Below are 27,224 nucleotides of genomic sequence, written 5' to 3'. Positions count from 1 at the left end.
TAAGACCATGGTGGATAGTGGAGAAGTCTATTAGGAAGAACAATGCCTCCCTCTAGTGGTTATTTCCCATATACACACAAGTTTTATTATTTTCACCCAACAAATTGCTTTGCATGAAGCAGGTGATAATTCTACTTTCCATTATTATAAGCCAATGTAAAGTTATGTTGATCCTGAGCTTTTTGAGACCTTGAAACTGTAACAGAATATATTATCTGTTATTAAATGTAATTACATATACTTCTCCATTCACCCCACCCAAAGGTTTCTCATCTCTTCTTCTCACGTGGAAAGTTTGCATCAGAAATAAGACACAGTACATCAGATATAAAGTTTATTGTGTGACCACCTTAACTTATTTTACACTGTGAGTGATGATAATAGTGTTGTCACTTTAACAAGGATTTCATTATTATTAGTAGCTAGCGTACCAACACATTTAATAACTTTTAATATACTGGTTTACGATCATATTTCATTTGAAGAACTTTTTATATTTGAAAACCAAGTAGTAGATTTTATTCAGTTGAGAGTTTACTCCAAGGTACATATATAAAGGATTTGTATTTTAATAAGAAGAACCAAATAATTTATAATAATTAAGTCACCCATATATCTTGAATCTTATCTGTAGCCAACTTGTCAGTTGAAAGTCTAACAATACTCTTTTTAAACTGCCTTCAAGTGATTATTGGGGATCAGATTATTCCACTAGTAAACCACATAGCAGATTCACGGGAGAAGTTCACTGTAGGATATAAGATTTTATTCCCATTTCATTCAATTCTCTACAGAGAGAAAACCGTGAGACAAAACTTTTTGCCACCATAGACTAACACAGTCCTCATCCTACAATACACAATTTTTAAATCTCTAGTTACATTCCAGAGATAAGGGGCAATAAGTCTTTTCACTTTTTTAAAAAAATAAAACTTTAGTCATTTTATTGAGAGACAGACATAACAAAATTATTGCAAAGTGGTAATCCATAAAAATATGCATGTATATCTATTTAATGTAATAGAATTAACAGAATTCATATTCCTAATAAAATTAATGAAATGTCTTTAAACTGTCAGAAAAATTTTACTTCACTTCAATGTAAAACATAAAACTGTGTTACAGCAACATTCAGTTCATTACATTATAAATATAAATCCACTTGTACATTTTTCATGCTTAGTTATAATTACATTGTCTTTAGAGTGCCTTGCCAAGTACCTTAAGATGCTTTTCCACTGAATTTTTAAAACATTTAAAAAAATTAAATAAAGAAGGAAAAGAATAAATAGATTCTACAGAAGTAAAGTGTCTATGGAGATTCTCAGTCATCCAGGTCATGGTTGTTCCAAAGGTGCTTTTTCAAAGGCAACTGGACTGTTTTTCCTTAGATGTTTCACTTCTCATCCAATAAACTTCTTCATTTCTGAAGTTCAATTCGGAACTGAAAAAGCTTCTTGGATGAGAAGCAAAACATCTTTAAAGAAAAGCATAAGTCCAGTTGCCTTTTGAAAAAGCACTTTTGGTACAGGAGTGAAAGTTCAGGGATTTTGAGGCATTTGCAGAGGCAGTGCCAATTATCACACTTCCACTTCCAAGGAGAGTATCAAGCAACTGCCACAAATGAGGTAATCTACCTGTACAGAAATTGCATCCTTTGCCAGATACCGCAAAGGCAGATAGCTTTGTTTGCTTCCAGTTCCCCTGCGGGCAGCAGCATCCAAGGTAGAAAAACAAGTCCAGAGTGACATGGTTTAATCAAACACACACACATACACACCAACTCAGTCAGAACTGAAGAAGCTTCTTGGATGAGAAGCAAAACATCTTCAAGGAAAAATAAAGCCCAGTTGCCTTTTGGGGAAGAAAGAAAAACACCTTTGGGACAACCACAACTGGGTGACTGAGAATCTCCATAGATATTTAATCCCAGGAATGTGCAAATGGTCTTCCTTCCCTTAGAAAAAAATAACTTTCTTTTTACTACCCTTGTAGTCCCCTTTAATTAGGGATAGAGTCAGGATGGAACTGAGCAAAGGCTGCCCATTTCTGCTTCAGCATCAAAGTAGACACAAAACACAAAATCTTAAGGACTGGAAGGGACCTCAGAGGTCTTCCAATTCATCCACCCTGCTCAAGGCAGGAGATCTAATACCATCCCAGACATCATATCCTTCACCGCCCATTAGAAGATGGGTGGAGTCCGAATGATCAGACCCATCTAAGTCTCACCCTGCATAAAAATCTACTGAGAAAGAATAGGGATAGGGAATGGAATGGAATAGACTGGAATGGAAGTACAAAAATAGGAATAGAAAAATAGAAGAATAGGAATAGAATAGGAATAGGAAAATAGGAATAGGAAAATAGGCATAGGATAGGATAGGATAGGATAGGATGAGCTGGAAGGGACTTTGGAGGTCTTCTAGTCCAGCCCCATGCACAGCTCGTGTGGAAATACGGATCATTTCAATCCTCCCGTTAGATTTCCAGTTTCCAGAATAAAAACATTTACCAGATCGCGGCCGCCCAAAGTTGCTTAGCTGGGAAGATTTGCAAAGCCGGGGGGTGTCCCTTTCAAGGTCAAGTTGACCCCTCCGGCCCCGGTTTTTTTGGGAGTCCATTTCGCCCTTTCCTGCGGGATTGGGCTAAATCTAGACCTCTGACGGCTAACCCACTCTTCCACCTCGTGTTTGCTGAGGCAACCGCGACACAAAGCTAATTTCTTCTTGGCGCTGCGAGCAAGCTCGGCGTCTTAAAGAGGGAAAAGGGGCCTGGGAATCACTCCTTCTGCCGGTAACGCCTTAGCAACAACAACAACAAAAAGGCCAGATCGCTTGCGCTCGGCTTCTGGATTGCATAAACTCCGGGAAAAGGTGGAGGAAGGAGGAGGATCTTGGTCGGTAGGCCGGACCGGACCGCCTCCTCTGTCTGACGGCCGAGCCATGGCGCGGATTCTGATCGTAGGAGCCGGGCTGACAGGTAGCCTGTGCGCTGCGCTTTTGCGCGCCGAGTTTCCTCAGCGTCTTCTGCGCGTCGTGGTTTGGGATAAGGCGCAGGGCGCAGGTGAGTTTGGGCGCAGAATCTTACTGTGTAAAAAGGCAAGGCGGCCAATCGCGGGGATCCGGGAAAGGTTAGCGGCAAAACCCGCGACTGCGGGGAAATTAAAACCGCCAGGCTTCCTCCCCCCGCCCCGTCCCCCGGTCTTGCCAGCAATTCATCTGGCACCGAATGGGTTGTCGGGCTCCTTTTCAGGATTGCTCTCAGAGGAAACGCGATCCTATACCCAAGGATAAGAAATCCTTTCGAAGTGCACGCCTAGCACTCCATTTCAGACCCTCCCTCACCCTTTTTTTTTTTTAAAAAAATGAAACTCGTTTTCCCCGTCAGCCGGCAAAGAGCGAGCTTTTTTTCCCCGGCCAAAAAACACCCGAGGCAAAGCCCTCGAGACTCGGGTGGGATTCCAATAAGGATCGCCTGGTTTAATCTGTTGCTAAGGGATTTTTAATAGCAAGAAGGTAAAACTCTTGAGATTGCGAACGGCGGTCACTCGGTCCACGTTATCCCGAAATATGCATCCCCCCCTCCAAAAAAATAAATAAATGCAAATCTCAGTAGAGAAATTCATGGCTTAAAAGATTTACAGCCGCTGTCATTGCCCCAGAGGTTGCCCGGCAGCGCCCGCGTGCAACCCGTGGTGCGCGGGGATTGGTGGGATGCGGGGTGGGGGGGTGTTTTCCCCTGTTACTAAGGCTCAGGCTTGCCCCTCCGGAGAAGCTGATTGGGCGACTGGCGGCAGCGCGCGCGCGCTAAACGGTTTTCTTGTTTCCACGCACGTGACTTACCAAGGGGGAAGAATGTCGACGCGCCGAAGCGATCGCGATCCGAAATGCACGGCCGATCTGGGTGGCCAATACATCACGCGGACGCCCGACAATGCGAAGGCGCATCAGAGGTGAGCGAAAGGGGAAAAACGGCAGCTCTTTGGCTTGGAAGGTAAAAAGGAAAGGGTGGGGAGTCGATGCTGTTGTAGGTAGCAACAGGTGGTAGTTCGTCCTTGGCATCAGGGGCTTGGAATGATGCGCAAATGGTATTGGGCAAAAAGGAGGGAAGCCCCTAGTTGACCTGGACAGAGAATTAAAATCCTTTTATTGGCCAAGTGTGATTGGACTCACAAGGAATTTGTCTTGGTGCAAATGCTCTCGGTGTACATAAAAGAAAAGATACATTTGTCAAGAGTCAAGAATCATTAAGGTACAACACTGAATAGAAATAGAACAGAACAGAACAGAACAGAACAGAATAGAATAGAATAGAATAGAATAGAATAGAATAGAATAGAATAGAATTCTTTAATTGGCCAAGTGTGATTGAACACACAAGGAACTTGTCTTGGTGCAAATGCTCTTAGTGTACATAAAAGAAAAGATACATTTGTCAAGAATCATTAAGGTACAACACTGAATAGAAATAGAATAGAATAGAATAGAATAGAATAGAATAGAATTCTTTAATTGGCCAAGTGTGATTGGACACACAAAGAACTTGTCTTGGTGCAAATGCTCTCTGTACATAAAAGAAAAGATACATTTGTCAAGAGTCAAGAATCATTAAGGTACAACACTGAATAGAAATAGAACAGAACAGAACAGAACAGAATAGAATAGAATAGAATAGAATAGAATAGAATAGAATAGAATAGAATAGAATAGAATAGAATAGAATAGAATAGAATAGAATAGAATTCTTTAATTGGCCAAGTGTGATTGGACACACAAGGAACTTGTCTTGGTGCAAATGCTCTCTGTACATAAAAGAAAAGATACATTTGTCAAGAGTCAAGAATCATTAAGGTACAACACTGAATAGAAATAGAACAGAACAGAACAGAATAGAATAGAATAGAATTCTTTAATTGGCCAAGTGTGATTGAACACACAAGGAACTTGTCTTGGTGCAAATGCTCTCAGTGTACATTAAAAAAAAGATACATTTGTCAAGAGTCAAGAATCATTAAGGTACATCACTGAATAGAAATAGAACAGAACAGAATAGAATAGAATAGAATTCTTTTATTGGCCAAGTGTGATTGGACGCACAAGGAATTGGTCTTGATGCAAATGGTCTCAGTGTACATAAAAGAAAAGATACATTTGTCAAGAGTCAAGAATTGTAAGGTACGACACTTAATGATAGTCATAGGGTACAATAAGTAATCAAATCATACTAGGAAACAGTCAATATAAATTGTAAGGATACAAGAGACAAAGTTACAGTCATACAGTCACAAGTGGGAGGGGATGGGCAGTAAGGAGTGATGAGAAGATTGATAGTAATAGTAGTGCAGACTTAACACCAATAAGACCAAGGAGCTTATAGTAGACTATAGAAGGAACAGATCAGACCTCCAGCCCTTGCTTATCGATGGAGACCGAGGGGAGCAAGTGGCCAGATTTAAGTTTTTGGGTGTTACCATAAAAGAGGACCTGACTTGGGGCGCTCACATTGCAGCACTGGTCAAAAGACAATACAGGATAATAAAAACAAGGACAAATTGACTGAAAAACAGCTTCTATCCCAGGGTAGTAACTATATTGACTTCTATTGTATAGTGCAATATTAATGCAATATCAGATTTTCACTGAAGATGGCATTTAATTTCGTTGTACGAGGTGCAATGACAATAAAATAAACTAAATATGGTGGGTTCAGACATTGCACATTTGGCTTGGATTTAATCCATTATGTGAATCCATCCAGAAATAGTTTATTCAACAAACCATAATTACACTGTGGCTAAGCACACAATATGTGGGGCCATGTCCCTAATACATTGGCAAGTTGGAAGATGGGAATCTTTGTGTAAGTCCTCCCTGCTCCCAGTCATATTTTTCAGTGTAAATTTGAATAGTCACTAAATGAATATTTGCAACTTGAGGACCACCTATAGGGCCTATTTTAGATTTCCAATTAAATGTAGTTCAGGCATTATGGAAAATTGAAAGTGGTTTATAAACTTTAATTGGTTGTCCATAGCCACTCACAAAGACAAGAATTGGTGAGACTGTTCTGTGTTGAAGAGTTTGGAGCTTCTCTTACAGCTTCTCAAGCTTATTGAATATTGATTACCTCCAGGGTGAATTGCCTCCAGGGTGAATTGCTAGACCATAGTTTGCCAAATAAAGCCACAGTGGCATGGATTCACACATTGCTCTAAACGTAATCCATTAATTTAAAACAAAACCAATTGAAATTATTCCAGAACTTCCAGAACTTATTTTCTTTAGTATTCTAAATTAGGGGTCTCCTAACTTGGCAACTTTTAAGACATGTGGACTTCAACTCCCAGAATTCCTTAGCCAGTCAAGCTGACTAGGAAATCCTGGGGGTGGAAGTCCATAAGTCTTAAAGTTTTGAGACCCATTTTTCTAAACTAATCACTAAACTATTGCTTCTAGAAGCAATACTGAGGACAAGGGGATAAAGGCCAAATTCTTTTCTACTATAGCTTTACCATAACCTCTATGACTCTTGAGCCAACACACTGAAGCGTTTCTTTTAGAAAAAGTCACTACATTGGGGTCTCCAGACATAAAAACTCCAATGGAAGGAGTACCGTATTTGCCGGCGTATAAGATGACTTTTTTGCCCCGAAAAACATGCCTCCAAGTGGGGGGTCGTCTTATACGCCGGTATATCCACTGCCGGCTTTCGGATGCTTGTTGGACGCAGCGAAGGCGCCTCTGGCTTCCTGGATCCCCTGCGCCGCTTCCGCTTCATCCCGCTCACCTCGCTCCGCCCGAGGCTGCAGCCTTCCTGCTCTTCCCACGGCCCTTGGCACTCTGCCCTGCCGCTGCAGCCCCGGGATTTCTGGAGGGCGTTTCCGGTGGTGGTGGGGGTCGCTTATACGCCGGGTCGTCTTATACGCCGGCAAATACGGTAATGTTGCTTGCAAATTAAATTATTTCCGTAGATGAAAGCTAAAACAAGATACTAATTAGATAGTGTATTGGAAAACATGCTGCTGTGTGCATTTTTGGAACCAAATGTCAGCCTTTTTAGTTTCAGGTCTTAGTAGTGCTGTGAGAAGGGAAGAAATGAAATCCCCCTTTCATAATGAACCCTGGGTGCTGATCAGGGCTGGGATTCAAATTTCTTAACAATTGGTTCTGTGGGCGTGGCCTAATTTGTGGGTGTGGCTTGGTGGCCATGTAGCTGGGGGGAGTGGCTTGCTGATTGGGCATGGCTATGTGGTCACGTGACTGGGGTGGGCGTGGCCATGTGGCTGGCAACCCAAATTTAAATGGTCCTCACTTAATGACTAGGTGCTCACTTAGTGGCCAATTGCTTAGCAAGTGCTTTTTGCCAATTTCCAAGGCCTGGAGAGGCCCAGGCAAGGCCCAGGCAGGGGGCCATGTGCTGGCAACCCAAGTTTAAGTGGTCCTCACTTAATGACCAGGTGCTCGCTTAGTGGCCAATTGCTTAGCAAGTGCTTTTTGACAGTTTCCAAGGCCTGGGGAGGCCCGGGCAAGTGGCCATGTAGCTGGCAACCCAAATTTAAGTGGTCCTCACTTAATGACCAGCTGCTTGCTTAGTGGCCAATTGCTTAGCAAGTGCTTTTTGCCAGTTTCCAAGGCCTGGGGAGGCCCGGGCAAGTGGCCATGTAGCTGGCAACCCAAATTTAAGTGGTCCTCACTTAATGACCAGGTGCTCACTTAGTGGCCAATTGCTTAGCAAGTGCTTTTTGACAGTTTCCAAGGCCTGGCAAACCCTGGAGAGGGCAAGGCGAGGCGCGGGCAGCTACGGGGAGGGCTGCAGAGGGCTGGGCGAGGCCAACTCAACATCATGTCATTAGCTCCGTGGACACTTTTTTCTTTGGTCGAAATTTCAAATCTTCTGCAATAATTGCAACCTATTTTTTTTTGGAAAATGTCCAGTCCATCATATTTTTCCCTAAAATTATTGTACTGCTGCAGTGTCCAGCAGTCAGGAAGGTTCCCTTCAATGTCTGATTCAACTCTTCCAGTACCTGATGATGTGTTGGCTCCTTCCTCTGGTCGTGGTGTGGATGACGTACTGGCTCTGCTTTCTTCGATGGATGATATGCTGGCTCTTTCCTCTGGTCCTGGTGTGGATGATGTGCTGGCTCTTTCCTCTGGTCCTGGTGTGGATGATGTGCTGGCTCTTTCCTCTGGTCCTGGTGTGGATCATGTGCTGGCTCTTTCCTCTGGCCCTGGTGTGTGGATCATGTGCTGGCTCTGCTTTCCTCAGACTCCAGTGGTTGTGGTTGTGACTTTTGGATCTCCTTTTGTTTTCTTGCCGAAGAAAGCAGACAAATTCATTTGCCTTTTCATCTTGGCAATGTGCTGCAAAAAAAATCAACAGTGGTTTGGACTCGATCGTTGTTGTAAGTTGAGTGGTGAAGGCAGTGGCAAGCAAAGAAAGCAGGCGAGGAACAGAGATCAGTAATATTCAGTTACTTTTAAAAGTCCCTGACACTATAGCTAGTTAGTGTTTAAAAGATGTTATGGAAGAGGAACAAGTTTCACCAGACAAGAATGAGATGGAACTGAAAGTGGATTTGAAAATGACAGTCTATAAAAAAGATGTTGCACTGTATATATAAAAGAATGGCTGATATTTTCATAATTACAATTGATTAATTGAAAAAGAAACATTTGAAATGGAAATACTATTAACAAACCAAGGAAGTTTGTTATATTGTGCCAGTAATGGCACAAAAATCTTTCCTAGCCAAGACTACTTACCTGGACCAACAGTCCCTAATGGAATGCTCTCTCTATAGCAGAGAGAGAGAAGCCAGAGGAAGCCATGCTTGTGGCCTAACCTTTTTAGAATGCAGCTTAAAACTACACTGAAGCTTTTTACAGCCTTATATATATAGTACAAAAAAAAGATGATAGTACAAAATCATCTAAGAAGTTAGATTACAAATGGAATTGATAGGCACATTCACAGAGCAATACTGAATTCTTTTTCTGAAATTTATTCCTCAGTTTAAAAAACTGGAATATATGAATTCAGTATTGGGCACTGTTAGTGTAGCGATTCAAGAGGATATAGTGTCTAGGTTAGCAAAAATGGTAAAGCAACATATAGATTTAAATTTTAAAACCAGAAATACTTTGTTGGCACCCACATAAAGGGAGTACAATACATATTTAATGTTATGTGTGTTAACAGCGGCTAGAATTGTTTGCACAATAGTGGAAAAACGAAGAGATCCCCATAGATGAAAATGAAATTAAAAAATTACAATGTGCAGAAATGGATAGAGATAAGAGGTAGACATTAGGTGGAGAATGATCATTGCTATGTATGAATTAAATACAGAAGGTTGATAATTATAAACATGTTGATATAATTAACAAAATTAGAAATAAGTCAATACAAAGAAATTTAAATAATTTTTCTGTTACACTGCTGTACTTATTGATATTTGTTTCTGCTCTGCTTTTTCATTTATGAAATATTTTATAATACTTTATAACAAGTAGAATAGAATTGCAGAGGTAAGATAAAGTAAGGATATATTGTAGAATAGATTGGTGATGATGAAATGAACATTATAAAGTAGATTAAATAAAAATGGTGATATTAGTAGTCTAGTAAGTAATTAATAATAGGAATAATATAAATATATACAGTGGATTTATGATATAAGGATTAATGCAAATTGGAAGGGAAAGACTGAAGAGATTGTGCACAAGTGATTTGTACCAACCAACACACTATGTAACTGAAGATGGCTTATGTTTGTTTGTTTTGTTTATGTTTTTTTAAAAAAAAATATTTAAAAAAAATTCCATTTATTTATGCATGCAACTTTTTGTTACATTGATGTTGCTATTTATTGATTTAAGCAGAAACATACAATGTATAACATCAATGTAACAAGAAGTTGCCTGTCTCCCTTTTGGTAAGTTGCTTTATTTATGTATTTATATATTTTTACTATGTTTTTGTTTTTATTAATCATAAAAACAAAACAGATACTAAAGAAATAAACACATAAATAAAAAATATTTTACTATTCACCTTGATGTTTCTTCTTTGCTTAAAGAAACATCAAGATGAATAGTAAAATAATTTTTATTTATGTGGTTTTTTTTATTTCTTTAGTATCTGTTTTGTTTTTATGATTAATAAAAACAAAAACAGATAGTAAAGAAAAACATAAATATAAAAAAGCAACTTACCAAAAAAGAGACAGGCAAGTTGGCTAGCTAACTATGCCGGGGTCCTCCTCAGTCTTCTAGCATGCTGCGGCGAGGCCGGCCCAGGAGTCGGCTTTTGACCGGGCTGGTGGCGGCAGCGGCAGCAGGAGGAGGAGGTAGGGGACCGGCCCAGCAGGACTTGCTGCTTTGCCGCCTCACTACCAATAGGTGGTGGGAAGGCAAGGCAGCAACCCTTGGGCCGTGGCGGGCGAGGCAGCGATGCCAGGCCTGGGAGTTGGCTGGCGGCGGCGGCAAGAGGAGATAGGGGACTGGGCCAGCAGGAGCTGCTGCTTTGCCTCCTCACTACCAATCGGTGGTGGGAAGGCAAGGCAGCAACCCTTGGGCCGCGGCGGGCGAGGGAAGGTGGGAGCGGGCAAGGCAGGGAGCGTCAGCAAGGGCGGTGGGCATCCTGGGAGTTGGCAATCAACCAGTACTGGCGACGGTAGGTAGGCGACCAGGTTGGAGGTTGTACTTACCGATCTGTGTCTTCGGAGGTTGGCGGGATAGGCAGTCAGGGCAGGCGAGGATGGCTAGCGGTGGCAGTGGCCGAGGCTTGCGTCTTCTTTAAGGTAAGGCAGGCATGTCGGACTCGGGAGGCAAGGCGGGCCTGGGAGGCAGGCCAGCCGGGCGAGGACGGCTAGCAGCAGTGGCGAGTGGGGCTGCGGCTTGCCCTCACTCAGCAGGGCGGCAGAAGGCAGGCAGCGACGGCTGGCTGGCTCAGCTACTGCTGCTGCTGGTGTGAGCGATGGCGCCAAGCAGGAAATTTCTGTAGTTAGCACACATGCACTATAAGTAGGGGCAGGGCAAGGCAGGCGGGGAAAATGAGGAGGGGATTTTCACGCGTGCGCAGTAAAAAAAACAGTTTTTTTTAAAAAAATGGGTTTTTTACTTTGGAGCGGTGGATAGGGGTGGGAGCCGGGGCAGCGAAGGGACGGGCAGGCAGGGGAGAATGAGAAAGGGATTTTCGCGCATGCGCAGTAATAAAAATTCTGGTTTTGGCCCGTAGGAACGGCGGAGAAAGGCAGGGCCAAGCAGTGGTTAGTTTTACCGGTTCTTAGAACTACCGGTGATGTTAACAACCAGTTCTATAGAACCAGTGCGAATCGGTAGAAATCCACCCCTAGTGCTGATCACTCTAAATAAGTATCTAGATGAAAATTCTGCAGTATTTGATTTGAAATGGAGAATTTCTGGGTGCAGGAGCCAGGAGATACTTATCTATGCCCCATATAAATGCAATTGCCTACTAAGGCTGTACAAATATTTCAAAAGAGGATAATTTCAAAAGGAGATATAACAAAATAACAAAGTTGGAAGGGACCTTGAAGGCCTTCTAGACCAACCCCCTGCTCAGGCAGGAAATTATATATAATTTCAGATAAATAGTCGTCCAATCTCTTTTTAAAAACCTACAGTGTTGAAGCCCCACAACTTCTGGAAGCAAGTCATTCCACTGATTAATTGTTCTAACTATCAGGAAATTTCTCTTTAGTTCTAGGTTGTTTCTCTCCTTGATTAATTACATTACATAATATATAATATTATTTTGTTCTGGTTGAAAGTAGTAAACAATGACCACTGCAATTCATTCGCTATGTTTTTTACAACTGTCCTACAGACTCTTGTGGACATTTTGGCTTCTGAATATCCTTCATATTCTTTCAAGATTTCCTTCCATCTTTAGTACCAAGAGTCTCTACCCTCTAGTCTAGCATATCAGATCTTAAAACTGGGTATAAGGTTTGAAGGTAATATCCTAAAAATATTCTTCCAGTTAATCTTAAGGCTTGTTTTGTTTGTGCAGAGAACATTTCATCTTGGGTATAATGATTATGGGTGACTCATAAAATTGTTCTTATAAAAAAGAAGCCAATTTTCACTTTTCTACCAAAGATGATCTGCTGTTTAGTTGCTGATCTAATGCATTTGTTTAGTGGTTCCAAGGCTGTAATTTCTGTAAATAACTTATAAAATGGCACAGCATTTTGCTATCAATACTTCAAAAGGAGATGGAGCCATGACAAAAATGGAACCTGACTTAATTTGAATTAAATATGATCATTTAATATAGGTAGTCCTGAAATATGTAATGATTTCTTCTTTATTCACTTTCACTTGATCACTTTATTTTTGTGTTCTTCTGGATAACATTTGATATCTGAATCAACTGCAGTTCAACTTGTAAAACATTCCTATTCCGGTTTCCAAGTTGTCATAAGAAGGGTGGGGGATATTCTGCCTTTCATGGTGTCGTACAGCAGTTGGGGCAGGTGTGGGATTCAAATTTTTTAACAACCGGTTCTATGGGTGTAGCTAGGTGGGCTTGGCCATGTGACTGGGTGGGCGTGGCTTTTCAGCCCCCCCCCTTCTCTTTTGCCTCCTGGGCCTCAGGGAAACCTCCTGGGGGGGGGTGTTTTTGCTCCCAGAAGGCTTCCCTGGGGCCCAGGAAGGCAAAAGACAGAGAACCCTCCCTCCCCACACCCCTTTTTGCCTCCTGGGCCTCAGGGAAGCTTCCTGGATAAAGCAGTAAGACAGCAAGGGGGATCCTGGCACAGCTGATCATCGGAACGTCGGGGAGGGGGGGAAGAAATACCTTAAGGAGTGACTGGGCGGGGGAGAATGTAGTCAGCAATATCAGGCATGCATGCGATGTCCCACATACGCGATAGGGACTGACTGGGAGGGGAGGGGAGGGGCAGACCAAGAGGGGTGAGCCCAGCAAGGGGCACAATTTGCCAGTTTTCCGAATCATAACAACCAGTTCTATAGAACCAGTCTTAACTGATAGAATCCCACCCCTGAGTTGGGGCCAGTTTTGCACTCTATTTCTCCCATTTTGTAGGATGTTGTCCAAATTAGTGTATGTAATTTAATTAAGGGCAAAATTTTGAAAGCAAGGCATAATTTTAAAAAATTGGAACGGGGTCTCCAAACTTGGCAACTTTAAAACCAGTGAGCTTCAACTCCCAGAATACCCCAGCCAGCATGAAAGTTGAAGTCCACCAGTCTTAAAGTTGCCAAGTTTGGAGACCCCTGATCTATAACTCTGAATTTCTATCCTAAAGAAGTTTTAAAATCATCGAACAGTGAACCAATTAAAAGCAGTATAACCTAAAATCTGTACAAGAGCAGAAAAAAAGATTAGTTAACAGATTAACTCTCTCTATAGCTTTTATGAAGATTTGTTGTCGCATGGAGTCCTGAAGCCATTGACTGTCCCAGTAAAAGGAATGGTGGTGAAGGAAGGAGTAGATAACTTTGTAACACCCCAAGGAAGTTCATCCATTGCTAAACATTACTTAAATAAGGCAGGTGAGCTTCAGTTGTACTGTTGATTTTTCTGTTTTTGAATAATAAAACGCACTGAAAATGCTTGGGGGGAGGGATCTCCCGCCAGGGCCAGTGTTAAAAAGTCAAAATGGAAGTTATAACAGATTGGTCAAAAACCCATCCCTTTTTAGTACACGTGGCACATGTGTAATACATATTATATTAAAATAAAAAAGGGAGGAATTTTGATCACAGTTGCAACCTCCATCTTGGCATTTATGATTTCACCACACACACACACACACACACAGGGAGGGAGAGGGAAACCCAACTCTGCAGGTGCCCCTGTTTAGGTGTAGGTGTAGATGATTAAAAAGTGAAACTTCACATTCATCCTCACGTTTATAGGAATGACAAAATATATTAATTCAATCAGTTTTTATAATGGTCTGGTACAAGTAGTCCTTCACTTACAACAGCTCACTTATAACCATTATTCATACTTACAACCATGGCAGCATCCCCATAGTCATGTGATTTGCATTCAGATGCTTGACCACTGACTGACTCACATTTATAACGGTTGCAGCGTCCCGGACCCATGTGATCCCCTTTTGCAACCTTCTGACAAGCAGAGTCAATAGGGAAACCAGATTCAGCTGGTTGCTAATTTAAGAACTGCAGTAATTCACTTAAGAAGTATGGCAAGAAAAGTTGCAAGATGGAGCAAACTCACTTAACAAATTTCTCACTTAACAATATAAATTTTGGCTTTATCATGATTGTAAGTTGAGGACTACCTGTATTGTTTCAACTCCAGATTTTTGTCCTTTTTCTCCTGCATCACTGATTTTATTCATTTATTTTTTTTATTTAGTTATTTAATTTAAATGTATTTATTAAAATTTATTTAAATGTCCTATCAGTCAATGACTACTTCAGCTTCAACCGCAATAATAATACAAGAGCACACAATAGATACAAACTCAATGTTAACCGCTCCAAACTTGATTGCAGAAAGTACGACTTCAGCAACAGAGTCAATGCCTGGAATGCACTTCCTGACTCTGTAGTTACATTCTCAAACCCCAACTCCGTTAACCTCAAACTATCCACTATTGACCTCACCCCATTCCTAAGAGGTCTGTAAGGGGCGTGCATAAGTGCACCATCATGCCTCCTGTCCCTTTCCTATTGTCCCCATTTATTCGTACCTATTTTCTGTATTTTTACTCATGTTTATAGCTATACCTATTATTTTGTAAGCAATTGATAAAATAAATAAATAAATTTATTAGCCACCTAACTCCAAGGGGATTGTAGCATCTGTTAGCTTATTTCTTTCTTTCTCAGCAGACACAGATGTCTTCTACAATCATCATGTTACTCAAATCTGCCTCAAAGATGGAAAGTGGGATGTGGGTACCAGTACAGGCTTTTCTGACTGCTTTGATACAGTTATTCTCACAATGCCTGTCCCACAGATTCTTCAACTTCAAGGGGATATTGCAACCAGTAAGTTCCATGCTCAGTTTTTGTTTTATTTTACTTCATGAGTAGCTTGCTCACAAAGATGTATCTTCATATAATCCTCAGTGGTAGTTTGGGCGAGATATTATTTCCTTTGAGCACCATGGCCAAATAAAAATTTGAACCATGGTCTTCTCCAGTCTAATCCAGACTCCTAAACACAATATCACCTTGAGTGTCCATCAAAAAAGTTCCCTTTTTATGACTCAATTAATGTGCAGGCTTTTTTTTCCCCTTTAAAAAAGTCACTTTCTTCTGCCTTGTATCTGACACATCAAAAATGTGAGAATATTTGTAGTCCAAAGGTGTGCCACTTGCATAACATTAAACTCTTAATTCATTCAAGTGATAGGATTTGGAAGCCTGATGAGTGTTTAATTGTTTTACAATATTCTGAGGATGTTTTGTTTTACAGTGAGTTAAGGCGGGTTTTCAAACTTGACAGCTTTAAGACTTGTGGACTTCAACTCCCAGAATTCCTCCTCCAGTCATGTTAGCTCAGGAATTCTGGGAGTTGAAGTCCATAAGTCTTAAATTTGCCAAGTTTGAAGACCCTTGAGTTAAGCCTTGCTTGTTTCAAACTGAAAGTTGAAAAACAAGAAAGATCCTTAGCAAATGAAATGTTGAAGCTTTTGTATATGTCTTGTTTTCTTCTACTGCCTGATTAGGGAGTTGGCTGAGAGGTTTCAAAATAGCAACTGCGGATTGTAATTTTGGCAGGGATGGGATTCTACCAGTTCAGACCAGTTCGGGTAAACCGGTAGTTCTGGTGATCATTTGGCCCTACCCCTTTCCTGTGCTTTATTTCCTTGTTTTTGAGCACAGCTGATTCGCAAGGCAGAGCGGTTTGCCGCGCATTAGCTGTTTTACTCACTGGGGCTGCAGCAGAAGGTAAGTATCATAGCTAAAAATTGTCTTTTCTAAATGCTGGGGCCACACGCAGTGTGTGTTTGGTGCATGCGCGTGCAAAGCGCGTGCTCACCGAACCGGTTGTTACACCGGTTAAATCGCACCACTGAATTTTGGACACTATGTGTGTTTACATTGAATGCCTTATACAGAAGTACTCCGTTTGAAGGAAATATTGCCATTAAGAGTTTGCAGTCATCACTAGAGGCCTTCTATGTTTGGTCTCTCCCCAGTACAGTTTTTGTGACAAAAAAGATGGCTTTTTTGTCTAAACTTCTGCATCTATGGATTCTCTTTTGCAGGAAAATAGATCAGATTTGATATCATTTCAGTATAGGACAAATGGTCTTTTTATTTCATTCTATACGCTGGTTTCAATTACAGTTGCATCTGTTTTGTTGAACACTTTCGTTTTAATCCTTTTTTAAAAAAATCAAGTTTATTCAGTTTTCCACATTATAACATCTCTTTTTAGTGAACAGCATGATTACAGGTTTCACATATACATGCAAATATGACCATAGTTACATATTCAATTTTTGTATCCAGTTCCTTACAAAGCTTTTATACATTTTCTATTTTATTATATTATTCCAAATACTTATCTCATTATTTAATTCACATTATGTTAGGTTCATAATCATTATACTTTAGTACTTTAAACTGTCACATTTGTATATTTTATCTTAAATTCTAATTAAAAAAACACTTCTTCTATAAATTGGTTTCCCCCTTGAAATATCAATATAAGTGCTCCACCTCTAAGTTACATATTAATTTCAACATATTCATTAATTTTCACCCCTTTTAAATCTCATTAAACATTTAGCATTATTACCTAAAACATTAAACTTAATAATCCCTTTAAAACTACATAGCATATATAAATCAGATTCTGCATGGTTTTCCCCCTTTTTAATTTCATTAATTTTTTCAAAAAAGAAGGACATATTAATCTACTCATTCAAACAATAAAACAACCCTAAACCCTAAAGGTAATTCCATTTCTCCTCCTATATCATTTCATCAATCTATATGTCCATATTCCATCAATTATTCCATTCACATTTAAACCAACAAAAAGAACATTCCAATATTATTTCCCCATATTTAATAAGCGTATTCCATTACCTTGCAGAATCACCATTATCAAAAATAACAATTATCTTATCGTCCCTATTTCATCTCTATATCCCCAATTAGAACACCTTAAATTTTAATCCCATTTTTCTAATTATACAATTTTTCCCATTTTTTATAATTCCCATATTTCTTTCTTCCCAAATTCTGTTTCTTGTCCCTTTTCCCCCTTGTCTTTTCTTTTTTCTTCTTTCACTCCAGTTTTTATCCTCCTCTCTATTTATAGCTTCCTTCCACCCTTGAATTTCTGCTGACTCTTTTTCCCTTTTTTAATTTTTCAGATATTCCCCTTTTTATTTAATTTCTTAAATCTGCTATATTTATTTCCAACTCTTTTCCTCTTTCTTTCCAGAGTTTTTTGTTCTCGATGATCACTAAAGATGACCCCTTCTCTAATTTGCTCCACCTCCTCTTCTGCCTTTTGTCTTTGTTGTTCATATTCTGCAATCGCATTTTCCATAAATCCAGTTGATATTAATTTCCTCTTTAACAGTCTATAGTTCAGCTTTATTGATGCCTGTATAGAATCAAAATATATTTATCCAAATTGATTATATGATTCCTGCTCCAACTTCTACCTTTCACAGTTCAAAGTTCTGCCGCTGTCAAAAGCAATTCACACTTATTTTCCTCTTTCTCTTTGCCGCTTTAAATCCTTTTTAAAAAATTCTTTAAAATGTTAATCCTGAGGGTATCTTCCATTTAATTATATCATCCTGTTCCTCCTACTGTTTGCTTCTTTGTCTCTCTCCTGCACAATCTTATTCCAGTCTAATCTTCCCCTTCAGGGTGGCCATTTTAGACCACCACTTCAGGTGTCTTCAGGAGAGAGTAAATGCCAAGCCAGGGAGGGGATTTGCGACTCCCCTCTACCCAGCTGACAGTCTCTCCTTCCTCTGCCACCCCTATGAGGCAGCTTCTGCCCCAAAATCCAAAGGATTAGGGCTCTCCGATGCTGAAGCACGGACTAAAACCACGCACAGTCGCGGTCAGCAGTCCGTCTTCGGGGAAGCTCAAAACTGGAAACGTTTTAATCCTATTTTTGCTACTTTACTCATTTGGAATTGCATTATTATTATAAGCTATGCTGTGAGTTTTTATTGAATGGTGTTGTTGAAGTGCTTTATATGCATCAATTTCTTACTATATCAATTTCTTAAATGAGTTATAGTCACTTTTTCTCTGTCTTAATGTTTTGCATGTCACAAGGTTCAGAAAAGATTTTTTTTCCTAACAAAAAATGATTGGATATCATCCTTTGTCATACCTGAAGACAGCTGAATAATGTGAGGGATGACAGGATATTATAGCTATCAAGACGCAGGTAGATCTCCATTACCACAGAGGAAGTGGGAGAGAGAGAAAGAGTGAAGGAAGCAATAAATACATAACTTAATATTTGGTAGCAATAAAAATGTAAACTTATATTGCTGTTCTCAAGCATCTGTACTTTTGCTTCATAAGGAGGTTTACAATCTACCCAGACATTGAGGTAGGGTGAGATTTTTTAATGTTGGCTGTTTTAGGATGCTTTTAATTGGTCTTGTTTATCTTTACTGCTTCTTTATGTTCTTAGTGCTGTTGCTGTGAGATACCCAGGATTATAATACATAAGATTACTAACCATGTAAGTCTCTTAAATCAGTAATAATATTGTATATCATGATGTTAGTTAACCAGCTAGATCGTAGAGCTATCTGGTGTTTCAAGTAGATTCAACATAAGACACTGTTCATTACCCCCATTCTATGCAGCTGAAATCCTTTAGATTTTTAAATCCAACTTTTAAATACTTGTTCTGGATAGGCAGATAGACACTTGTGATGTTACAGTGCCTTAGGGGCAATAGCAGACTGCTATATTTTGGCATCAGTGGTTTCCTTATTATTCACTTAATTTTAAATTTCATTGTAAATATTGGATGTGCGCTGTTTTTCTTGTGTATGTCTGCAATTGAAGCTCTATTTGCCAAAGAAACAAATAAATAAGATAAGCTTTTAATGCTGTTGATTAAGCTGGATCCTCATTGCAGCAAGTTAACCCATTGAATCTAATCCAGCAGCACAGGCACTTTTAGAATTTCAATGTTATAATTTTTTTCTTGAAACGTCCCTATAGAATTTTCACTTGTCAAAAATGCATGTGTTGAATTTGGATATGAATCCTTTCCCAAAATACTCTGTTTCACGGTTCTTTGCATTGTATTTCCCGGTGTGAAAAGTGTTTGGCATTTGAAGGGTTAGCATTTTGTAAACCTGGAAGCAGTTTTTATGTTGTGCTGGAAGCAATTTTATAACAGATGAGGCAATTTTGCACCTTGGTTGTAGTGCTTGAATGAGACAGCAGATGGCAGCCTTCTAATAATCTTTCAAAGGGCTCAGTAAAATGTAAGCTGCCAGCAGTTAGATTTTTGATCTTTTAGTTAGCCATTTGCTATATTTTAAAAACTTAAAAGAGGAAAGATAAACATTCTATTGACGTTGAAAGGCTTCTTTAATTTATGAGAAATCAGCTCTTAGAATAGGAATATTCAAATACAAACACAATAAAAAAATAAATCCTAATTTTCCATCATGTTTAGTGCATTTTGTGCTTTGTAAAGTACTGTATGGAGACTATGGGTTAAATTGTGAACTTTGAAAAGTCTTCTGGTTGAAGTGAGAGAAGGAAATTTTGAAAATTCTGCCTGGGCTGTTCAGATATATTATTATAATATGTGACATTTTATATTATGCCATCACATGTGATATATTTTATACATAATTTAGTTATAAGAGTTATTACAGATCTGCTGAAGGAATTCAGAAAAATGGATTATTTTCCTTCTAATCCCAATATACTTGGCTTCATCATTATAATTTCTCTGAAATGGAGTGCACTAATAGAGCAAATGTCTATACTGCATGTTTTTTTTCTAATGTTAGGAAAGTTGAGGGAGGGAGTATAATTTGCCTTCTCTATGTGGGCTCCTAATGTTATGTTCTCGGCCTTTCTAGCTGTGTTCACTGAATTTCACTTCGTTAACATTTTCATATCATATCAAACCAGTACTTTGGTCATAGTGATTTAAATAAGCTATAGTAACTTAGTCTATATATAACACTGAGTTTCAGTGGAAAGGTTTATGTCTAGACACTCATGAAAAGGAAGTCTTGTAAATTCATCGTCATCTTCATTATTGATTTGTGAATGGAACTCAAATTTCTAAAAAAAAAAAAAAGCCAGTCCGCTGTGTAATTATTTTTCCTGATCCTTGATATTGTGTTGTCCCTTGAAAACAACAACAACAATAATAATACACTACTTTCTCCATCTATAATTTAAGGCTTCATGCACTCACTACTTTTTTCTATTAAGTGCCACTTTTCCATAATTCAAGTGTTTTCCTCCCCCTTCATCTATAATAGAGTTTCTCAACTTTGACCATTTGAAGATATGTAGACTTCAGCTCCCAGAAATCCCCAGTTGAAATAATTCTGGCAGTTGAAAGTCCACATATCTTAAAATGGCCAAGGTTTCTCATCCTGATCTAGATTGAGAAACACTGATCTACACTGTGTGCACAATTATTAGGAAAGTTGTATTTTGGAGAATTATTTTTATTATTGAACAAATACAGTGCTCTTGGTCAATCCAAAATGTTAATAAACCTCAAACCTGAATATTTAAGAAAGAAAAAGTGAGGTTTTGGTTTTCTTTGGAGAATATCTTGGTGTGCACAATTATTAGGCAACTAAATAAAAAAATGAAAAATGTGCCTGTCTCATTTATTTGCAGCTGTTAAAGAGAGAATAATAAAACAACTCAAAATGTAGAAATAAACATTTCTCCATTGTGGTGGAGATAGCATTCAGGATTAGGTGATCAGTCTCCGCTTGCTGATTGGACTGAGTCTGTCAAATCTTTGAGGACACTCCCTCTGTTGCTAGGGTCCTCCCAGAAATTGACTCAGTCAGCTAGCTGGACAACGTGTTAATTTCTTCTCCTAAAGAATCAAAATTTGAAGTAATTTAATTCGAAAAAAATCACCAATACTGAATACTATTTCAACGGACAACAGATCGGCTAAGGGCCGATCTACATCGTTTTTTGGTGGGAGGTGTGTAGAAACACCATCCACACCACATCCCTGCGCTTTGGCTTGGCAAGGCTCTCAGTGGCTTAAATATGGCCGTGCGGATGCCTGTTTTACCGTGGCAGCGTTGAAGGGGCAGAAGATTGCCGCGAAGGCAGAAATCTCCTCACACGTTGGCAGGTCAGGTAAGGAGAGTAACCTTTAGATAACGTAGTGATAGGAAGGCTACAAAATAGCTTGTGGAAACTCCGAAATAACAGCATCTGAATTGAAAATGGCAGAATGCTAGCCACGCTGTCAGGAGAGTTGAGGAGACGGCTCACAGGCCGTCACGCTCTCTAAGCCCAGCAGCCTCGGACCAGATGTCTTCCTGTTACAGTCCAAGCCAAAGGACAAGGTTGCAGGGGCTCGAAAGAGCTCCAAGGCAGCTGAGCGGGATGAGCACCATAGAGACAAGGCTCTTGACCAGTTGTGGGCTCGAGGAAAAGAAGCAGCCCAAACTTCAGAAGAAATGGCACCCAGTATAGTTTCCCGCCTAAATGAGGAGCGACCGTTATTAAGGGGAGATAGGCAACTGCAAACTGACAGAAGTGCAGTAATAGAAACGGCCTCAGGGGGAGCTGAAGAGCAATAGGGGTCTATTGAGGCTTCAGAGATTAGAATTTTTTTCCCTCAGTCTGCACAGTAACAGAGCAACTGACAGTTATAGGTTAGAGATCCGGAATGGCTCCAAACGCCACATTTACTTCCATGTCAGCTAGCATTAGGACAGTCAGGGGGCAAGAGCCTGAATTCCAACTTAACATGCAGGCTCTTTTAAATGAGGCAGTAAGGCAAGGGGTATCAGTTGTTTAAAACAGACTAGGTATTTGCCTTCAGAGGCTCCAGCCCCTTCATCCAGGCATAGCAGGAGACACAGGTCTCATCATGAGGATGATCTCTCCCTACATCATCTACATCTCCATACAGCCACGGGCCATCTGGTTCCGTCAAGAGTCTCATCACTCCATAAAACTTCAGGTATTTCTTGGCCCAGTCTTGCCATTTCAACATATGTGTCTTGTTCAGGGGTGGTCGGGTTTCAGCCTTCCTTACCTTGGCCATGTCTCTGAGCACTGAACACCTTGTACTTCTGGGCACTCCAGGTAGGTTGCAGTTCTGGAATATGACAGCACTGGAGGATAATGGTTTCCTGGTAGCTTCATGTTTGAGTCTTCTCAAATCTTTGGCAGTTAATGAGCATCTTATTTCCTCAACATTTTTCTTGCGACCTTGTTGACTATTTGCAACAAAACATTTTATGGTTCTGTGATCACGGCCCGATATCTTAGCAATTTCAACAGTGCTGCATCCCTCTGAAAGACTTTTTATAATTTTTAACTTTTCAGAGTCAGTTAAATCTCTTTTTTGGCCCATTTTGCCTGAGGAAAAAAAGCTGCCTAATAACTATGCACACCTTGATATAAGGTGTTGATCTCCCTAGGCCACACCCTCCCTCATTACACAAATACACATCACCTGATATGCTTATATCTGCTAAGCATTCAAGGGTGTACAGCTTGGAGGTAGAAAATATGCATAAAAATGATGATATGGTCAAAATACTCACTTGCCTAATAATTGTGCATACAGTATACTTAAGCAAAAAAAATTGTACATTTCAACAAAAGAAAGAATTATTTTTTAAAAATCTGGCAAACATACTTATTTCTTTTTGGAAGACTGCATTGGAACTAGACAGTTTGCAACACTGGAGCAGAATTTGAGTTATCTCATTGTACCTACCAGTATTTACTTGCTTTGTGTTAATGAACTATTAAACAGTGTGATCATTTTCATTTGTTTTCAAATGCCTTGTGGGACAATTTCCTGCAGCTTTGTTCCATACTGTAAGACAATGCAATCGTTCCATAGCACAAACATTGCTTGTAAGATCTTCAGTCAATTATCTTTCATTCTCACTGAATGTGTGGTTTGAAATAAAGTAGAATAGTCAGACTGTCTTCTTATTGAGTGAAAGGGCATATGTTGAGATTGGATAACGGCAGAAAGAAGCCTGAAATTCTGTTTTATCATAGATTATTACATTTATCGGAATCCCTCATGTATTAATGTTTTATGATGGATTGGGTAAAAATAATACCTATACAGTAACTCTTTTTGAACCATTTGGGTGCTGACACTCCTTTATACAGATAGTCCTTGACTTAAGACACCAACTGAGCCCAAAATTTACGTTGCTAAGTGAGACAATTGTTAAATGAATTTTGCCCCATTTTACAACCTTTCTTGCCACCGTGATTAAGTGAATCACTGCAGCTGCTAAGTTAGTAATACAGTTGTTACATGAATCTGGTTTTTCCATTGACTGTTTGTTGGAAGGTTACAAACGGTGATCATATCATCCCAGGACACTGCAACCTAGTGGTGGTATGCTACCAGTTCGGCTGAACTGGTAGTAAAAAAAGCCGGCGATCAGGTGAGAGGAGGAAAAAAATCCTCAGACAATCAGCTGAGAGGAAAAAGAAGAGAAAAGCACAGGATTGGCTCTCCCACGCACCTCTGTGGTTTTCTCTTCTTTATCCTCTCAGCTGATTGGTGCTGCAGGTCTCAGTTGGTGTGGGGAAAGCTGTGTGCCGGCATTAGGCAAAGCACGCCCTCCAAGCCATGTCTACCAAACTGGTGGTAAAACAATTTGAATCCCACCACTGCTGCAACCATCATAAACATGAACCAGTTGCCAAGCATCCAGATTTGGATCACATGACCATGGGAATGCTGCAACAGTTGTAAGTGAAAAATGGTCCGGACTCTCTTTTCAATGATGTTGTAACTTCGAACAATCACTAAATGAACGGTTGTAAGTCAAGGACTTCCTATACTTACATTACTTGAAAAAAAGTGTTTATCCTCTAAACAAGTGAAAACAACTCTCTTCGAACATTTTTAGTGCTATCTCAACTGCTAGTGTGCATTAATTTGAGCAGCTATACTTTGCCTGACGGCTATGAGTTATGTAGAAGATTTCTAATTCTGCTTATATTCTCATCAAGAGTTGGTAGAGGCAAAAAGATCACTGAAATCTATATGAAACAGAAGTGCAGAAAGGTGATGTGGATCTTGCCATCTGCTTTGTGTGAAAACGATGTTACAAACCAAGGGGGCGTAGTTAAGAGAGGTTCTGAAAGAATCATGACATGTAAATGATCTGGGGGGGAGGAGGAGATTAGCTCTTAACTGATACTCTGATATTTACAAGTATGATAGACTAGAAGATAAGGAGAGGTTATCTTAGATATGCCACCTATCTTTATTAGCTTTTATTAGATCTGAGGTGCAGACTAAATACTGATTCCACTAGGAATCGGTAACCTATAATGAATGAAAAATTAAGTTAAGCCAGAGGACTCCCAATTTTCCAGGGCCACAGAAAATACTATGGCCAGTCTCAAAATGGCTCTTTTGGTAGACAAGGACAGTTTCAAAATACCCATGTACCATCTGTGCCTTATTCCAAATAAAATATTGGAATTTCATTTTTGTTTTCCAGAACACCTCTGGAGCACATGTGGGAAACAAAAATGATGCTTGAAGCTGGCATTTTGCCTTATAAAGCACAAATTTGCTTTTATTGGTTTATTTATTTATTTATTTAAAGGAGTATTCCAAAAATGAAACAAATGACAAGAGAAATGCCCTGCAACACTTTTTTGGGTGTTCATGGGTGCTATGTTGGATGATCCCATGGCTAGACATATGGAAATCCAGTTTTAGAAGCCATGAAGGGCCCTGAATGCATCTGTGCGGGATGTGAACTGTTCACCCAGCCTATCAAATTTGAATGAATGGGGATGCTGTGAATACTGACAAGATTTCCTACAGGGAAGGAATGAGTAAAAGTGTGCAAGACTTAATAGTACTATTACATCTTTATAAAACTGGAGTCGTGCAGTCTGATGGCCTCTAATTTCACCCATAGCAGAGTCAAGCAGAGTTGTATTCTGACAATCTTCACCAAAGGGGAATTATTTCTAGTTGAATTATTTCTAGTGAACCACAAAACAGTTCTCATTTTCTTTTGTACAGGTGATGCAGTCATTTTACCTGTTTCTCAACTCTGCTTGCAACAGTCTTCATATGCTTGACCAGCATATTTTCAAATAGAAAAGCTGGAAATTAATTATTGTAAAACAAAGGTGGCAGTATTTTCCCATTCTTATGAATAGCAGCACATTTAACAATAAAAAGAATAGCCAAAATGGGTAGGTCAAGTCCTTCCAATATCTAGCCATCTTATTTTAGGTTATGAAAAGACCTAATCAGCAACTTCTCCATTCAGGAGAATCTGTAAGCTGCAAGGGTTGGTCATGTCTGTCCTAGTAGTGCATAAATTTAAAATGTAAATGCTAAGCCTCCTTGTTATTGATGCTTATCTCTGCACTTATAAAAATAACATCCCATTACAAGTAGTCCTTGACTTTATGACCACAACTGGGATCAGAGTTCTGGTCATTAAGTGAGTCATCATGTGACCAGACCCAATTTTACAACCATTTTTACTATGGTTATTAAGCAAACATTAAGTGAATCACACAATTAAGCAGTAATTACATATTTATTTAGGGCCTGAAGAAAATAAGATTTTTTTCCCTGAGTCCCAGTATACGGTTCTCTCAAGTAGCATTTGTAAGTACAGAGTCCTTGCTGAAGCATGGAATTGACTATTGAATATTGACCATTGAATTGAATATGCCATATTTTCTCTATCTGAGGCTCAACATGCATTTTCTCTCAAGATATTGCCCTTGATGGAACTGTACATATTTGATCATAAGATCTAGTTGTTCAAATCTTGCTCTGCTAAAAGGTGTCCTATGGTATTTAGTCAAACCCATTGTCAAATATTTTTCTGTTGGAAGGCCATTTTGACCAGACATTTCCATGACCTGATATTTGCAAGTGATATCAATATCAGTTTGGGCATTGTGTTAAATAATGTATTTGTGCAAGTTGCGTGCTTTACATTACAATTTTACAGTTTCCAAGAGACAGTAAAAATAGGCTTTTCAAGTTTGTTTACAGTCTTAACTACCCTATTGAATCACAAATTATTTCAGGCCTAATACAATATAATTTGACTCTCTTGTCAAGAACAATAGTGTGAATTTAACACAAGAGTTTCTTAATAATCCAAATTTCTTGAATTTGGATTATGCCGATATAGAAACTGAAGATTGGTTGGTTGGTTGGTTGATTTCTTGTTTTCATCAATAGTGGAATTTGAATTTCAGGATCTGTATTATGTTTTCCTTTGATTCTAACAGGTTCTTTCTATATTGTCTCAAAGGACGGCTGAGCAAGCAAGAAATACGTTTGTTTCAGTTAACTCGTAGGAGTCTAGAGATTTGCATGACTAAAGAGCTGTTCTGGAAATGATTAAATTCATCTTTTAATGTGAAACTGATTCTGACTTTCAGATGTGAACACTGTTGTTGTTTTTTTAAAAAATCAGAAAATACCCTATGTATGCCTCAAGTGATATAATGTCAAACATAAAAGCTGTTTCAATATCCAGAAACTAAACGCAGTCATCTGAGTAAATGTTGGTAAACCAAGGCATTGCCAGTTCTGATAAGTACTTTTGTGTATCGTCTGCAAACTGACGTCTCTTAAATGTCACAATTATTTCACTTACGTTTGTTTCTCTTCCACACTTTCTGCAACCTTTTAAAATATTTGTCTGCTTACTTTGCATAATGTGTCTTGATTCTAGGTTTCTAGTAGCAGAAGGTATCACTTTAAGGGTCTAAATATAGTTTTGAGGAAGTTGGTCTGGAACAAGCCGTTTACAAGCTCTCACAAGCTAACGTCTAGGATAAACTTCCTAAATCTGGCACCTTCCAGGTGGGTTGGACAAGAATTCTCGTTAAGGGTGGTGAGAATTGAAATCCAACACATTTGAAAGGCATCAGGTTGAAAAAGCCCTGTAGTAAATTCAGTATGTTTTTCTACTGCATTCATACATTTCTTTTGTCATCTTTCAATTATACGGTGAAGGCTCT

At 39.4% G+C, this 27,224-nt stretch overlaps 1 protein-coding gene across 7 annotated transcripts in view; it reads left to right on the top strand.

Moving 5' to 3' along the window:
- The first annotated feature begins 2,923 nt into the window (after positions 1-2,923).
- The window catches only part of RNLS (renalase, FAD dependent amine oxidase), a 163,080-nt gene continuing 138,779 nt past the window's right edge, over positions 2,924-27,224 (top strand). For 4 of the 7 annotated variants that reach the window (XM_087964154.1, XM_087964155.1, XM_026686773.2 and 1 more), the window contains exons 1-4: positions 2,924-3,066; positions 3,850-3,955; positions 13,408-13,550; positions 14,862-15,023. In XM_087964154.1, coding sequence (XP_087820280.1) covers positions 2,946-3,066; positions 3,850-3,955; positions 13,408-13,550; positions 14,862-15,023 — 532 coding nt within the window. In that variant the 5' untranslated portion in view covers positions 2,924-2,945. The remainder of the gene's footprint in view (positions 3,067-3,849; positions 3,956-13,407; positions 13,551-14,861; positions 15,024-27,224) is intronic. The other 3 variants (XM_087964156.1, XM_087964157.1, XM_026686772.2) reach the window with 1 other exon arrangement.

Source organism: Notechis scutatus, chromosome 4, assembly GCF_049901735.1.
Source record: "Notechis scutatus isolate UNSWTSFEM ecotype Mainland chromosome 4, rNotScu1.2, whole genome shotgun sequence".
In the NCBI taxonomy this organism is placed as follows: Eukaryota; Metazoa; Chordata; class Lepidosauria; order Squamata; family Elapidae; genus Notechis; species Notechis scutatus.
The sequence above is the reverse complement of the archived record's forward strand: the minus strand, read 5'-3'. Positions and strand labels throughout refer to the sequence as shown.